This window comes from Strix uralensis, chromosome 21, assembly GCF_047716275.1.
Source record: "Strix uralensis isolate ZFMK-TIS-50842 chromosome 21, bStrUra1, whole genome shotgun sequence".
Classification (NCBI taxonomy): domain Eukaryota; kingdom Metazoa; phylum Chordata; class Aves; order Strigiformes; family Strigidae; genus Strix; species Strix uralensis.
In genome coordinates, this window is record NC_133992.1 from 12,991,296 (window position 1) to 13,009,031 (window position 17,736).

General features: G+C 44.5%; 1 protein-coding gene across 1 annotated transcript in view; it reads left to right on the forward strand.

The window, feature by feature from the left end:
- LMX1B (LIM homeobox transcription factor 1 beta) overlaps window positions 1-17,736 on the forward strand; it is a 106,064-nt gene that overhangs the window by 81,877 nt on the left and 6,451 nt on the right. Inside the window, exons 4-8 of the mRNA XM_074891441.1 lie at window positions 10,376-10,608; window positions 14,220-14,398; window positions 15,400-15,477; window positions 15,878-15,944; window positions 16,763-16,924. Of these exons, the coding sequence (XP_074747542.1) occupies window positions 10,376-10,608; window positions 14,220-14,398; window positions 15,400-15,477; window positions 15,878-15,944; window positions 16,763-16,924 (719 nt within the window). The remainder of the gene's footprint in view (window positions 1-10,375; window positions 10,609-14,219; window positions 14,399-15,399; window positions 15,478-15,877; window positions 15,945-16,762; window positions 16,925-17,736) is intronic.

Sequence of the window (17,736 nt, forward strand, 5' to 3'; positions counted from 1 at the left end):
AATTCTGAAAAAGTTCATAAAATGTTTAGACAAACCTTTCAGTCTTGTGAGCTTAAGGGAATAATCCTCTTTGCATGCCTAATAATGTTGTTGGTGTCTAATGGGATTTCATTTTCACACATGTGGAAGTGTCCTGTGTGATATATGTGTAACTGCTGGCATAACTTAAAGCCTGTGCTAACGTTCCAGGCAAAAGGAGGCTCTGGACATGCTATAGGGCCTTGCTTATTGATAAATCTTTTTGTATGTGTTTAGAGAGTCTAGTTTACCAAAGCCGGAATACAAAAACATGCTGATAGCTGTCTGTAGGACTCTATCAACCATATTTGGCCTTACAGAAGCTGAGAGTTTTTGGTGCTTCCATGTTAATCTAAAAATTAAGTTTGTAGGGCAACTGTAGTAATCATCCATACTAGAATAACAAGGCTAGTCTGTTCATTAACTTAAAAAAGATTAATCAGATGTCTGTTCATTAACGTAAAAAAGATGAATCAGATGTTTGGAGTCTTCAAAAAAGCCTGTATTAAGAGAGCTTTTTATTTGCCATCGTATTATTAAGTAATTGACATGATGTTAATAAGAGTGACTCCACATTACAAGAATAAATTATCATTCCTAGACGTTGCAGGACACACCTTTAGTTGCCTGAGTTTTTGGGGTTTGGTTTGGGTTTTTTAGTGTTTCTTTTCCTTTATTGGTGGCCCTTTTTACAGTTTCTCCCAAAGCTCTGTGCTTCTATTAAGGCTCTTCTGTCTTATCAGAAGAACAAAGTTTGTGAAAGAAGGACAGTGAAGAGAAACTATGTGAGATGATTGGGGAAAAAAATTTCATCCATTAAAGGTCAGGCTAATAGAGCATGATTTAGAGCAGAATATAGCGGGGACTTTTGTAAGACAAGCAGCAACTTTTCATGCTCAGATGGGGATTCTTGGGTTAAATTGCTATCTTTGAGTTCTGAACTTGGAAAGGTATTAAAGTGGAATTAAACCTTTACACAATCCGGCTCTTGTGTCATTCAGGATTTTTTTGGGTTCTGTTTAATTGTACATCACAGCAGGGTTCTGAGTGACTGGTGCTCTAAAGAAATGAGGGGTAGGGTTAAGTCTGCAGCCCACTGCTCTCTGCTAATCCTTCTTGTTCCTTGAAGAAGGATTTACTTTTGCTGCCAGCTTGTGAAAGACTTTCCTCCTCCCGAAGAGATTGTTGTGGCTTTCCTGGGGAGGTGTGGTTGCTATAGCAGGGAGTCACGCCTGGGTATTCTCTCAAACCCTACTGAGAATGGGCCAAAAAAGAGCCGAAGAAGAGTAAAACTGGGGATTAAAAAATGGAACAATGGGAGACAGGAAGATAGGAGTGGGAACAAATGGGAATTACAGCACCAAAAATAATGCAAAGTGACAAAAAGAGGAAATAGAAAAATAATAGCTGACAGTCGGACTGAAAAGACAAACACTACAAAAGAACAATTTATTTTCAACGGGCAAAGAAAATAAAAGGGCATCTGGGAAATAAGACACAGGCCTGTGTTGAGGGCTTTTTTGGTTCTTACTGTATTGCAAATATATATGCACCAAGTATACAAAACTTTCTCCATACTCCTTTTCAGTTCCACCTTTGCCACAATCTGTTTATTCAAAACAAAATCTTCTTGGGTTTTAAACTGTGTGTTTACTTATTTGCTGTTAAATGATATTTCTAATTGTGTCTGTTCCTAGGGACTAACTGTAGGGTAATTCTGGGCTTTCCATATAAAATATTGACATGTAGATCAATAACAGAAGGAAAGATCTGACCCTGCTCAAATTCAGTTCTTGAATGCTTTCCAAAGAAATAACTGCCTCCAGGAAAATGCCAGCAGGCACTTGGTTTTGCTGCTGCTTACTGGAGACAAATTCTTCAGCTCTTGCCATGGCAATGCCCTGACAGGAGTACCTGCTCCTGCCTCTGCCTGGGCACCGTGCTCAGCCGCTGCGGGAGCCCAGCCTGCGCCTCCCAGCTCGCCCCCCACACTTCATCCTTACGCTGTGTTGTCCAGCCCGTCGCTAGATCATAGACCTTACCTTTAGGATTTTTAGATGTTTGTTTTGCTCCTAAACCCCTTTGCTCTACAAATCGAATGCAGCCTCATTTTGCAAAGATCTGAACACTGTCATCATGGTGAAAGAAGCAGGAATTTTCATTCAGTTTAAATTTTGTCACATTACAAATAAAATTTAAAAAGAAACCAGTCCCACATCTAACAGCAAATCTCTCTGAATGCCTTTCCTGCACCCTACTGCTTTATATATAGGAGAGGCAGAGAGATGTAACAGATGAAACATTTTGTTTATGAAGTGTCTATGTTTTGTTTTATTTCACATGTTTTTGCAATATAGATAACAGATTACACCACAGAGCTTTCATTGCCTTGTGCTATAAAGATACTATAAAGCCTTTCTGGGTATTAATAATAGATTGCGTTGATGAGTTTGGAGAAGCTGGCAATAGACCCCCCACTGTAAAGACATTAACACCACAGGACGAAGGTATCTTTCCCTTGCAAATCAGTTGCTAAATTGGCTGTGCTGATGGGTTTGGGCACAAGCTCTTGTACAGCATCAGTGCAGCAGGCACAGGAAGTGATTTTGTTTTATACTGGCAAATAACGTTTCTTCCTCTTAATGTTCTTAGTTGAGAGGGAAGGCCCTGTGTAAATTCTTTCCCTAAGTCATTCTTGCCAGCTAAGAAATAACTTAGAAATTACATTTGAATTGCTTTGACACACGATATTTTTTTTTCTGTAAAAGTGAAGGCCAGGGCAGTGAATCACCAACATTACAATTTCCCTGCTTATAGGGCCTTTAGGGTGAATTTTCATATAAAAATTATATTAGAAGAATTTCCCTGTGTTGTTGGTGATGTAAATTCAAAGGCAACTGTAAATCCAGTGTGCTGCTTAGTGAACGAGAAGGATAAGGCGTCTCATCAGCCTGCCGAGCCAGGCGGTCCTGGCGCAGAGCTGGGCGCTGACGTGGGCCCCCTCTCAGGCAGAGGACGAGCCGCTTCGCCCGCCGGCAATCGGGGGCTTGTACAGGTAGGAAATAAAGGTGGATTTAGTTTAATGTATATAAAAATCCAAAGGAAAAAAAAATGAAAAAAATGTTGGTTTCCAGTAATGCCCTAGCTCAGCAGAGTGGCAGCAGAAGTACAAACTCCCCAACACATACTCTGCTTTTATAGCACTTCAGTATAATTTGAAGCAATACAAAAAGCACAACAGCAGAAGCCCATTTAGCCTTTTTTTTAAAACTCATAGACAAAAATAACATTATTTCCCAAATGTTTGCACTGCCTAAAAATATAATTCTAACAAAATCATCATATTTTGTTAATCCATTAGGCTTCTTAATTGCAGCCCTGGCTTTACCAATTCAATTGGCGCCCTTAACTTTTATAACAGTTTCTATTCTACAGAACAGATTAGGAGAAAATTGCAGCCATAATCTGTACAGTGCAATTGCTGTGCTATAAAGAGGAATGGGAGTAGCTGAGAAGAGCAATTGGATTCCCAAAGGTGGAGCACAGTAGAGCAATATCAGTGACTTTGTAAATGAAAAATTGTTTTAATTCCCTTCTAACAGCAATAATTCGATTCTTCATAAATTTTTCCATCAAAGTGTTGTAAGGAAAAATGCTATAAAATAGAACTGCATGGCAGTGATGGAAGGCAGTTGAACAAAGTGGTCAATTAGGGGATGAAAATTAAGCAAAGAGAAGAATCCATTCTGTCACATTCTGCTTGAAGCGAGAAACTCCTCTGCACTTTTACATTTTATGTTTTACTTTATAGTTAAGGAAGATGCAACTTTTGAGGTCATTCTGGCCCCACTTGAGCAAGTTGCATTAGGATGGCACCTTTGAATTCTGCCTCTTTTTGTGTTTTAGTGAGTCCATCTGTTGGGTCTTTCCCATTTCTCTCGGCCCGTGGTTCCCAGCGCCAGGGCTGTGGCTGGCAGCGGGTGCTGGGCCTGCCAGGGGAGGGGATTTTGAGGTGCCTCAGCTGAAGGAGGGGGGTGGGTAGGGGCGGCTGGGGACTCGTGTGCCCAGTGGCCCGAGGCCGGCTCGAGGAGATGACAAGCAGCCACCGCTGAGGGGTGGCTGTCCCAGTCCATTCCCCTGCCCAATCCCCACCAGAGCCGGTGGCAGCCAGGACCTCTCTTGGCGTGTTGGGAGGGGACGGGGAGCGGCTGCTCTGCAGGAAGGTCCCTCTGGACTGGCCCTCGCTGGCGGAGCGGCCGTGGGGATCCTGCGGGGGCCTGGGCTCTGCTCAGGAGTGGTTTCAGCTCGCTGTCCACAGGGGACTTCTCTTTGTTGAAACTATGTAAAGAGAGAAAATTAACACCGGGCTGGGGACTTTCTGGGAGTTGTGGTTTCTGCTGTGGTAGAGGCCAGCGGTGGTGGGACCGCCACGTGGCACAGAGGTACGGGCAGAGCCGCCCTCCCTGCCACTGGTGGGAAGCAGAGCCCCAAAATGAGCCAAATCCTGCTCCTGGCGAGGTGAAGGAGACTTTTCCCTCTTATTCCAGTGGGAAGGAAATCAAATGAAGGGTATTTTTTTTGTGGAGATGGTTGTGGCACAAGCTGTCGTCTGTGTAGGGCCACCCTGCGGTGCTGCCTGGGTCTGTCTTTGGTGGAGAGAGTGGTTACGGGAGCCTGGGGCTCTGACAAGGTCCGTGGTTAAACTCCCCCCAGCTTCAGAGCAAGATCTCGCTTGGCATGGGATGACACGTGGTCCCTATCGTTATTTTATCCATTAGGTTGTCTTTGTAAATATGAACTTTGTCTTATGAAAATACAAGTAAAATGTTCACAGGAAGAAAAAGTAACTCAGCACCAAGCTGTGCTGCGTTTTAATCTCTAAATCCAAATGGACATTGTTGAAGCGCAGTTTTAAATGCAAGCTCTCACCAGTAGTTGGTGTTCTCAGTACAGCACCTGTGGATAGAGGGTTAATAAATATTTTCTTCGGTTCTTCCTGAAAAAGAAAGAGGTTTCTTTGTTTTAGTTTCTCTCTAAATATGTTTTTTTCTAGAAACTTTTAATTTTTGTGCATGTTTTATTACTACTTGGTGAAACGGAATTAGCTTTCTTCTACTGAAGTTTCAGCTATAAAATTGGCTTTAATAAACTATGTAATTTTTTCTGCAGGGAAAATATTTAAAATGGATTGTTTCTTTTTTTAGGGTTTCTTTTTTTTCAAATCATAAAATTATAATAATTCTGTTTTGCTTTAGTGCATTTGAGATGTTTTGAATGTTCAGAATTCAGTGTAACCAAGCAACAGTTTTTCTTTTTTATAAGCACCCATGAGCTGTAAGACTCTACAAAAATGTTCAAGTCCTATGCTGGAAAAAGCCCCCATGCATAAGTTTTCCCCATTCTATGTCATCTAAAGAAGACGGAAGTATCAAAATTTCTCCCAAAGAACAAGTAACAGATGTCATTCATTAGTAATTTAATTTCTTCTCTTAATAAAACTCAGTTGTGTGAAAAGCATAATATATTTTTCTTCAGCTCTAACATATTTCGTACTATACGAGTGCCAAGCGAACTCCCGGCTGGCTGTATAGGCACGACAGGGATGTCGCATACAGGCTATTACCAGAAGGGAAAGCATCAGAGCTAGAGACTATACCTACAATATTTACAAAAGCTTGTGACCACCCTCTTTGCATATTTATTAAATAAAGAAAAGCCAGGTGTCTGCTGTGGTTTCTTACAACACACAGTGTCAGAATAACACAGAAAGGAAAATGATTTAGCGTCTCTGATAGGTAGACAGCAGCATCTGTCCTCCTGCATATATCACATACGGCTTAATAACTTCCTATTTACTGCTTCATGGCAGAGGTCCAGTAAATAAACAACCTGACTGAATTAGTCTATTTTTATACTTCTGTCCTGTGTAACAAACCTCTTGAACCACACTTAATGTGAACAGCAAATTTCACACTGCACATGGAGATCTCTCAGCACAGATTAAATTAGTTATAATAAAACAATTAAAATCTATTTGCCCACAGACAGGAGGAAATGAAGGACCTGGGTGAGCAATAGAAAGGTAAAGGGTGGGTTGTCAGGACGTCAGAAGGGTAAACAGCAGAACCGTGATCCTCAGGAGCATACAGGGTCAAACTTGCTGCAAGATAACTACGCGAGAGATAATAAATCAGTAGTACGTATTAAACACCAGATGGTTGTGCCCATGCAGGAAGGCACAACGGATCATGTATCTGTGGTTGTTTCTAAGGATTACTGATGCAGCCTGACTTCACAGGGATATCCTAACAAATAAAATCTTTACGGCCTCTTCCGCTGGGGAACATTTTCATCTACTGTTTAAAGACAGGACCACATGTCTTAGTGTTTTCATTGCCCCTAATATATATGCAAAATTAATTTGTTGGGTTCACCCAGTTTTAGCTGGTGAAGATTTTTTGAGTATCTAGTACTGTAAAGTTGCTTCACAGCGATTATTACAAATACTCAGATGGACAGACAGGCCATTGTTCCAAGCTTTAGCTCAGCTGAATCCCCCAAGTGTTTCAGGCATAGAGGCAAACACACTTAAAAACTCCTAAACCTATTGAGTTGTCTTTCAAAATTGTCCAGGCAACAGAATTTATTTATAAAACTCTTGCAATCGTTGATTCAAAACAAGGTTTTCTTGTTCTGCTTTTCTCTTTTGTCCTCTTTGAACAATTTTCTTTGGAATGTTTTCGTTGTGCTTAGGAGTCGGAGATTTCCTGGGGCTTCTAATAAAGGCATTTGATTTCCACTCTCCACATACTTTAACAAGTCCAAGGATTTTGAGGTTTGACATTAACTTAAGAGAGCTGGAGATAATCAGCCATGGGGGTAAAAAGTCAGAGTTATGCAAATTATTTGTAAAATTTATAGAAAGCAAAAGAAGTATTTCTTGAAATGTGGTTGGTGTGGGACAGAGTCTTTGTCTCAGCACAATATCTGCATGCTCCCCTTCAAATTTATGGCTTTGATTGGAACCTGTAAAGGGTGATCTGTAAAGTATTCCTGCTATCCTACATTTCTCAACAGGTTTATTACCATTCGTTTATAAAATGAACAGTCTAATGAGCAGTGTTTTAGATCACAGATATCAAAGTCTGGTCATTTGTCAAGATTAGTTTCCTGTTGTGAGATTGCCTTGTGCAAAAAAAGTGCATAACCCTGGGTTACTCTCTGGAAGCTGAAAAAATACCTATAAACACTTTATAAGATAGATTTAATGAAGATTTTATAATCTCAGAATTAAATCCAACATGGTGCATTATGTGTGTGTGTGTTTCTGTGAGTGCATGTTATAATGCAGAGAGTAGCAGAGCAGAGTATGGAATTTTCCTGTGTTGACAAGAGGCAAATCAAAAATGTGAAGTCTGTGCAGTATTGTCAAGCCAGCGTAATGTTAATTTGAATGAGTTAATACTACATTGATGACAATGTAATTCATTATAACTAAAAGACTGCCTTTGGAAACATTGCTGTGAAAGCACCACCTTTCTGGCAATAGTCAATTGCCAACAAAGAACACAAAGTATTTTCTGTTTATATGTTAGACATCTTTTATCTTGAGGAAAAAGAAAAAAACCCCAACCAGTAGCGCAGTGTGACAGCGAAGGTGCTACTCAGGTAAACAAGACACTCCATAGCATGAGGCTCAGAAGGAGGTCGGTTATTTTTATGTCCCAGTTAGAAGGAATGTGGAGGGGGGTACGTGCTCTCCTACTTTAAACGGTTTGTAACCCGTACTCGTTTGTGTCTTCACTGCCGCTGGACAGGGGCACATTTCACCGTTTGCTTGGAGGAAAACCAGAGGCGGCCGCAGCCGCACCGAGGGCAGCGCGTCCCTCACCGCAGCGTCGGGCCCCCTCACAGGGATGGCTCCTGGCCCCCTGCTCGCTGGGCTGGGGAGGTGGGAACCTGGCTCCTGCCTGCAGCTGCCGGCGGCTGCCTGGGCCTTCTCGTTCCGCGCTGCCTGCACAGAGCTGCGCGCAGGTTTGGTGGCTCGGTCCAGCCGGACACGACGTGTGGCCCGTGGGAGCCCACGCCTCTGCCCGCTGCTGCTCTCGGAGGAAGGTGCTGGTTACACACCCAGCGGCTGCACGGGCCCGCAGTGCGGGGTCTGAGCGTCGTTATCGCAGTGCGGGGTCTGAGCGTCATTATCGCAGTGCGGGGTCTGAGCGTCGTGACCGCGGCAGCGTCGCAAAGGTCTGCAGACGATCGCAGTGCCGGTAGTGGCAGGACGTGGTCACTTTCTGAAGTTTCTTTTTTAAGATTTCTCAGAGCAGCAGCACTGGTTTGGAAGGCGGACGAAGCCGGGAGCCTGGAGGCTGCAGAAGTGGCAGCAGCTTTTCCCGGTCTGGCTGTTCCATCTGCAGCCCCCGGAGCTGGTGCTGCGCGTGGGGCCTGTCCCGTCCCTCCCGCCGAGGCGTGCGCAGGTTAACTGTCACCGTGGGGTAAATGAACTGATGGGTTAGGGGAGCCCCATGCCTTCACACCAGATTTGCTAATCTTCGGAGTCTTTAAGTGTGCTCCATCCTAACAACAGTCTTCAGACAGAAGATGCAAGCTTAATTAAACTGAGTCAAATAGGTTTAAGCAGTTAAATAGAAACAACTTTTTTAAGTGCTTAAAATCTGTTTGCTCTTTTTTTCCCTTTGTGTTTTAATCCTTTCAGATATGTTATTGTGTATAGATAAAAATATTTCCTACTTAGGAATATGCTAGCTAAAGCACTGTAAGAAAAACCTTGTGGACAAACCCAGTAGACTGTATGAAATAAGACGGCCTGTTTACTAGCAGTGCCCATGGGTCCTGCGTGGCATCAGTTTCCCTTCAGGAGATTTAATTCATTATGTACCCAAAACAGAGCCGCTCAGGCCACCTGGCGTGGCTGTTACCTTGTGGCTGTGGTCGAGCAAAGGTACGCGCCAAGCCAGCGAGGTTAAGAGTGTAGATCTCTTTATTAGATCAAAAGATAAGATGGGGAAAACCCACCAGTCCTTGGGTACTCAGCCTTTCTTTGGTTGCTGTATGCAAATGTATTTACATTTTCTTTTCCTTCCTCCCCATCCTGTGACTCCATCGTTCTGAGGAGCTAGTGACTGCCATTTTGCTGTACTTCTCAGCTCAGACAAAATGGAGGCTTTGGAGGAATCTGTAACTGCCACAGCCTGTGCCTTCTAAAATTGAAGATAATCGCCTTTTATAAAAAAGGTGATAATTCGGAGGATGAAAAAAAAAATCAGCATACCCCATCCTAAAAGGTGGAATCTCCTTTTTTTCCCTGTGAACACATGGGTGCATTGGGTTAATGTCATTGCCGAAATGTAAATGCTAATGCACCTTGCACTTTGATGTATTGCCACAAAAGACACTGAATTTCAAATCACCAAGCCCACTGTGTGATACAGGGACGTAACTTAGCGATTCATCTTTATTTGAAGCAGCCTCTTCCTAAAAGCTCACTTAGAGAGATTCCCAGTTGCCATTAGAAAAGCAAAATAAAATTAATCTAAATCATTCTAACTTTATCTTGGAAAATTAATGATGGATGAAAGAGGGGGTTTATAAAGGTTTAATAAGAACTAGTCTGGAATACAGTGTATATTCTAGAGCCTGTGATTATAGTGGTAATTTAGCAGATTGTATCACTTCCTATCTCTGCCAAAGGATGTTTCACACCATTTAAAATGCACAGTACTCCCTTCAGAGACAGGTTGTTCTGGAATAACTCAACATCCAAAGAAAAGCCGTGTTATTTCACTCCTCTCTTTATCGATTGCATGTGTGCGATTGTGTGTGTGTGCGTCGTCTTCTCAGCGATAGCACCAAGTTTTCACGCTTGTTTCTGTGTTTGTGTATCAGCCTCCTCAGAGACAGACAATACCAAAATTGGAAAGTCATGAAATCTATTCAGAATAGGGTTTAAGTGCTGAAACCAGAGAGCCTGTATAAAGCAAAGTGTGAATTGGCCCTTCCTCTAAAAGGGCAATTAAAATAAATTTGGTTTTGAACAAGTTATCCAAACTCTGCGAGCTCCTTTTTGTTTCTCATTGTGGAGAGGAACAAAACAGTGAGATAAGAACAAATCGTAGTATTTTTTATCCAGCAAAGGTGATTTGGGAATCTCTAGACCAAAGGGATTGAAATTTGAATAAATTGCATGCCTGTGATGTTTCCAAGACTAAGGATGCAAGTCTCGTAGTGTGCAAAAGCTGAGCCAAGCTGATCTGTAGTTAAAGAATTTGCTGTATTTGAATTCGTGCAGGGTATGATCTGACATTCCCTTTGACGTTACTGCCTCTCTTTCTTACAGGCTCTTTGCTGCTAAGTGCAGTGGCTGCATGGAAAAGATCGCCCCAACAGAATTCGTGATGAGAGCCCTGGAGTGTGTTTACCACTTAAGCTGCTTCTGCTGCTGCGTTTGCGAAAGACAGCTGAGGAAGGGGGATGAGTTTGTTCTTAAGGAAGGGCAGTTGCTCTGCAAAAGTGACTATGAAAAAGAGAAAGACTTGTTGAGCTCGGTCAGCCCAGACGACTCAGATTCAGGTGAGCTTTCCCACACCTGCTCTGACTGGAAAAGCCACAAGTGTTTGTAGAGGTTTCTTACAGAAAAGCATATCCATTTTCACATCCACTTTATCTCTATGCACATGCCACCCATGCAAAATAGCAGGCACAGCTGAAAAATCCCGACTTGCAGTCGGTTCTCCCTGGCTTGACTCCGTCCCTTAACCTGCTGCTTAGTAAAGGACAAAAACTTTTTGTTTTCATCTAAGTATTTTTCTGCAAGATGGCAAAACGTGAATCAGACTGACCTCAGTCACCTGAGGCCTCGTTCAGAGTGCGCTGCTTTCCACAGGCATTCGTTCATCCACTTCACATATTTTTCAGGGGATCTTCTGCACGTGCACTTTCAGCACTGAGCTAGGAAAATGGGCAGAGCAGTAATATGATTTTTAAGAGTATTCTCTCTGCCAATCACAAATGGTAACTTTAAGAAAAACTACGAGTGCAACACAGAAGTACTGAGGAGGATCTGAAGGAAACCGAGCAGTGGGTCTGCACCGCAGCAATGACGTTGCCGTGCAGAAAGCCAGGGCAGTGTCCGCTTGGCGAGGCTGCTGGCCTCCCCACTCCTGTTAGGGCAGGCAAGGGGGCTACACAAAAATTAAAGCAAAAAGCAATAACTTGAATGAGGAGTTTAGGGGAGTCTGTCTCTGGATGCTTCCAAGCCCACTACAGTGCTTGGCTCTCCGGGCTGCCATCCCAACTCCTCCCTGGCAGCCGGGCTCTCCCGGGCGCCAAGGCTCTGGTTTCTGATCACCGCTGTCCCCAGCCAGCTGGTTTGTGTCGGAGCCCGGCTCTGGTGTCAGCCCAGGAGGTACCAGTGTGTTGACCCGAGGGTAGCTGCACTGTGGCTTCTATGCTACGTGTAGCGCAGAAGTGAGGCATTCAGAGTTTGCCTGTTACAGATCTCCAGGAGTGTCCCTGAGGTCCTGCGCTGCTCCTGATGACTGCAAACTGTTTAGGACCAAGGGACGACAGGCTCCGCATCTTACTGAAACGCACTACTACTAATCTGCAGTGTGACCTCCCTCTTCAGAGGCACGTGGGGTTTGAACAGTGCGATTGCCAGACTCTGCACCCCTTGGCCCAGGAGTTAAGGCTGTTGCCATATGGAGCTTTTGCCTCCTCCTAAGTAAGACAGGGGAGCCCTCACACCTGATAGCAGCTGATGGGTGTTTTACCCGAGTTCTTCACAGTGGTGGAGAGAGATGCTTCCTTTCCTCCACGCATTTCCTAGGGAACAGTTTAAAAGAGAGTGAGCAAAACCCGCTTGCTGTCTGTCCAGGCTGGGAACACAGTCCTGCACAGGACAAAGAGTTCACACACGTGCAGGAGCCCAGGGGGTCTCGTGGTGGTTACAGTGAGAACTGGTGTTCAGACTCACAGGCAGTTCCAGGAGAGGCGAGATGCCCCTTCCTGTGCCATATAGGCTCAAGGAGACTGGAAACCTCCCACTGCCAGTGTGCCCTAGCTGATCCCAAGGCTAGAGACAGTGTGTACACAAATTGCTGCCAGCCATCATAAGTGCACACTTGTTTCCCAAGAAAATGTCTAAGAAAGTCAACAATTACCATTCCATTAAGCGTACAAATGACATGAATGTTTGCCTCTGGTTTATGGGAAAATGCATTATTCCAGAGCAGTAATTATCCTTAATCTCTAATCTGAGAGCCATATTCTCCACATTGCTGAAATTTATATTTTCACGTCAGGAATGCTGCAAGACAGAGGTCACTGCTGACTCGGCAGGACGTGCGGGACTGGGCCCTTTCTGGCAGCAGTGTGTTATTTACTGCCACGCTGTATTTGCAGGACCTTGAGTGCTCCGCTCTGTAAATCTCTGTGTCGCAGGGTTTGGGCTCTGTGGATTAGCCCGAGGCACACGAGCTTCCTACTTGCCCTTCAGCGTGTCATCCTCATGGCCAGCTTCAGCGTCCTGCTGCCCGCCTGCCCGTGCCCAGGCAAACCCCCCGTGTGAAGGGGCTGCGGGGCTGTGCCGGTGCTGGGCGCTGGGATCCTCCTTCCCTGCTGGCCAGTGGCTGCCTTTGAGATCCTCTCTGGCCATGGGTGGGCTCCCCTTGGCGCCAGAGATACCCCCAGATTTTCTGTTCTGTGATCAGCACTAAGCTACCGCCATGGCACAAACCAACCTTGGTTTCCATTTCATTTCCCCTTGGCACAAGGGGTAGTTTCTTACTCCTGGAGATGCTTTTTTTTCCTCATTACTCTCTGTTAGCCAAACCCAAACCTGAAAAACAAGTTGACAAATGAAATGGGATATTCTGTCTCCCATTGTCTAATACATGGAAAATGCACGTCTCCCAGGTGCCTGCAGGAGAGCAAATGATTTCACGTAGCCCTGGCTGAGAGTGTGTCCTTCTCCAATCAAATATTTATCCACTGGACACAAAAGTAACTCTCCAATGAGCAATATTAATCCTCACAAACCTTTCCTTAGAAATGGCATGCTGGAAAGTTAATAATGTCATGGTTATTAAAATGACTGAACTTCTCTTTAATCATTAGGCAAAAGATGCTTATTAAAGTAAAAGGTGATTAGATTGCTAGGTGCATAATAATCAGACCCTAAAATGAATTAAAGTCTAATTTGTTAATTCCCCAAACGTAATCTTTGAGTATATAAAAATTGCAGTGTGTTTCTTCATCTTGAAGTCCCTATAATAGTATATTAATGTTTTCTGGAAGAAAAATCAGTAGTCTGATGAAATAAAATATGCTGAGTTGAAAAGTTGTCTTTCACAACAAAATTTGTACTTACTCTTCAACCTTTGCAGCTGTGATTGAGATTTCCCAGTAGAATATACTAACACGTAATATCACCAGATTGTACGAATATTCAGAATTTAACTATAGAAAATACAAATAATATTGTTGGTCTACACACGCACATTTATACTTGCATGTACTTACCAAGAAAGAGAAATTTGTGCATGCACATACAGACACTTTGTAATACACAGAGAAGGAATATTGATGTTTTCTGTGGGATACAGAAATGAGATGGCAAAGATTATGTTTAATATTATCTCTAGAGCTTCAGAATATTCAGAGCAATAACTGGAATCTACACTATATTTAGCTGAACAGACTCTGAGGTATTTTTGCGTTTACACTGTTTTGCTGCCATAGCGGTGTGGGCAGTAGCAGCTGCCTGCAGCTGGTGCTTCGGGAGAAGATGCGGCTCTGCCATGGAGGGGAAGGTGGGACTCGGTCGGTCCGGTTGCAGCAGGTGAGCACAGAGGGGACCACCCGACGCCGGAAGGGCACAAAGTCTCCCTGTGCCCGATTCCTGGAAAGATTGGAGCATGTTCTGAATTTCCATCCCCTGATCAGTCCCATGGCCTCACTTAAGAATTAAACACATTTTTATGCTTTTGTGACATTTGATTCAGGCAGTGGACACAAATCTAACATAGCGTCTTCCTGCCCGCAGTTGCTTTAGGTATTCCAGTAAACATGGGATAATAGTTGAACCTGTTGACTAGCTTGGCAGCTGAAGAGCAGTTCTCAAACACCCTGTGATCTTGGTGGAACAAATCATATTTTATATCCTGTTTATTTTTCACCAGTTAAAAGTGATGATGAAGACGGAGATGTTAAGCCCACCAAAGGACAAGTAACCCAAGGAAAAGGAAGCGATGATGGGAAGGACCCAAGAAGACCTAAACGGCCGAGGACAATACTTACTACACAGCAGAGACGAGCATTCAAAGCGTCCTTTGAAGTGTCTTCCAAGCCCTGTAGGAAGGTAGGTGCTTCGCCAGGAACCTGAAGTCAGCTCTGACACCAGGCCACGGGGGAGACAGGGTCAGGCCACAGCTCCAGAGAGCCTCTGCCCCTTGCCAGGACAGCAGCAGGTGCCTGGGGGTGAACGCAGTGACCGGGCCAACGTACGGCAACGCTCACCCAGGAACCGTCCAGCCCGGCACTGCCGGCAGCTTAGGACCGACCAGCTCGTGTTATTTCTGGATGTTCACCCACAGTGTGCAGAGCAGCTCCCGTGACTGATTCCTGCTGAACAACAGTATTTGGTTCTTATAAAACACAAAATAGGCCTTGACTATCAGGGCCTAGGTAAACAAGTGGCTTTTGCCCTTCTCCTTCCCACCGCAGTCACCATCCGGTGAGCCGGGTGCTCAGCTTTGGTCCCACTACTTGTCCTTCCAGTCTTGCTTCTTTGTGAAACTTAACCCTGCTGTCGATCTTGTGGCAGCTAGGGAAAGGTATGATGTACTGCTTCACTGGTGAAGCTGGTGAAAACCAAATCTTTGTGAAAAGCAGCCCAGGTAACTGCTTCCTTCTAAGTTTGATTGGGAAGGAATAGAGCTGCATCCTGAAAGCTGTCACTTTGCAAAAAATGGCATTCTCCTGCTGACGTACAAAGTATATCTTTTGGGACAGTGCAACGTGCCTTTTTGCCATTTTAAAGTATGAAATTGTACCTCAACAATATGAAAATTGTTCACAGCCAAATTTGTATCTTTTTGCACAGAACTGTTTTATTGGTAAAGTAAAAATCATGAAACGACTTAGTGCCATTTTACACAGCTCAGACTGTTTGTACTTATGAAACTGGTAGTGACATGAAGGACAGAACTTGAATAAACTATGCAAAAATATGAGGAATTTTTTAAGTAATTATGTACGTGCAGTTTTTATTGTAAGAACAGGCCTATTCCTCCTAACATAACTGATTAGGGGTTTTTTTTAAATATAAAAAATTACATCATTAAACATTTCCTCCTGTAGGTCAGAGAAACGCTAGCAGCTGAAACGGGACTGAGTGTGCGAGTTGTCCAGGTCTGGTTTCAAAACCAAAGAGCAAAGGTAGGTTGTTTGTCAGGTTCTCAGAAGAAAAATGCAAATTGTCTTCCATCACAGATGTCCCCTCCCCCTGGATGCAGTACATACCACAGGGATCCCAGGGGCTGAACTGTGCGTATTTTGCATGCGCTGCTGTCTACATCCCTACAAGAAAGGCAACTTCCAAACAGACATTAAGTTCGTGTGCTCAAAGCAACATGAGGTTAGGAGTAAATTTTGCATGCAAATATGAACTGGAAACTGAAATGTTTAAGCTTAGAAATGAAACTGAACCCACAGTGGTGTGTGCATCAATATAAATGGCCTGTATTAATTGATTTGATGTTTGCAGAGAGTTTTGTAAGGAAACAAAATCATTGCATTCAGCGCCATGAGATTGTTCTGTTCTTCCTCTTTTATTCAGATGAAAAAACTAGCACGAAGGCATCAGCAGCAGCAGGAGCAGCAAAACTCGCAGCGACTAGGGCAAGGTAGGGGATTTACGATGAAGGCAAAGGAAGGGGAAAAGAATCTGTGAGGTTTCTTGCAGTGCCATTCCCACCTCATGGCTGACGTACGGGCATACAGGGCGTGCGCGCGCCTCTAGATAACACACGCCGTCGTCAGTGGAAACACAGAGGTGCTGTGTCGGAGTGCCCACCCGGGGCACCCCAGAACTCCCGCCTGGGGCCAGACCCACACAGAAGCTGTCACCTTCTTTCTAGAAGAAATGTGCTGTACAGAGGCGCTTTCACTGGAGGGAATCTCCAGGAGGCTCCCTCTGGGGAGATCCTCCGGTTTGTTTTCTACTGAAGGGAGGGACCACGCTCAGCCGCGCGCCCGCAGGCTCCGTGCCAGGGCACCGGCGCCGCTGCCACCACCGAGGCACGGGGACCTGGCGCTGGAGCTGCACAGGGGCACCAGGGCTGGCCCTGCTGCTCCGCAGATGCTCCTGGGGTTCTCCAACTCCCAAGGCTTTGTGGCCTCAAATCCTCCTCTTTACGCAGAGCCAGAAAAACTGGTACCAACAGAAGTTTGAGGGTAGTAGGGCTGTGTCACGCATGGGACAGACTTTAGGAAGATACAGTCCAGCACCCGGGAGCTGCAGAAATGGTATAGTCAGAAATTACAAGTCTTTCAACTTACTGCTCAGGGTTGTACTCGGACAAAACGTGGAAGGCTCCCCTGAATGATGGGGCACCCCTATAGCCGCGCTCGCTCTGCGCTGGGGCTCGGGATCGCCACCGGTGCTGCTCTCTGCTGCCTCTTTGCTCCTCAGCAGTGACTGTGCCCTCTGTTTGCTTTGCAGAAGTAATGTCCAACCGAATGGAAGGGATGATGACATCTTACACACCACTGGCACCACCGCAGCAGCAGATTGTAGCAATGGATCAAAGCAGTTATGGCACAGACCCATTTCAGCAGGGTCTTACCCCTCCACAAATGCCAGGCGACCACATGAACCCTTATGGTAAGGCATGCATCATTCTGCCGCATCAGAAATAGCAGGGTTCTTACGCTGGTTCACACGCCCCAGGTTCAGTAGACTTACTTGTTTTTATATTTTTTCTGGGATTTGTACCAGGGAATTTGTACCAGTCAGTTTTGTGTGTATGTTTTCTTGTACACATAAGCGGGTAGAAGAGAGCTCACCCCAGGCTCTGGACACCCTTCAGAACTATTTCACAGTATAATTCTGACAAATGATAAACCAAGCAACATCACCTCTCCAGCTCCTCTTTTTTAAACCGCTATCCAAGACACTGAAAAATAAACAGTACCAAATTCTAGCTCCCTCACAAGTTCTTCCTTTTTCTTAGAAGTTTTGGGGAAAAAGTGCCTTCAGTAAAGAGAAGTAATCTATTCATTCCAAAATGAATGAGCACTCCTGTAAGATCCCTCAGATTGGATGCATGGATTTGTTAAAGAACAGTTCTTGAGCTACTGAGAGATGTGTCACCACACAACATTTCTCCTGCATAATTTTATTCTCTGCCCAAAATCAAGATGATGGTTTGCTTTCACGATTTCCTGACCACACACCAGCAGGTGAATAGGTACACCAAACGCATCACAAGCATTAAATGCTTAATAATTGATTCTGGACAATTGCGGTGTGGCATTTAAATAAAATTTAAGAGGATTTCTCAGACTGTGATTATTGGCCTTGCTGTAGCCCACAAGGGCCTGTTACGTCAGACTCGTTTCTGCTGACCAGGCGCACTTCATCGTAGCGCTCCACGTGCATATCGCTTTCATCAGCACGGCATGCACAGGCCAACG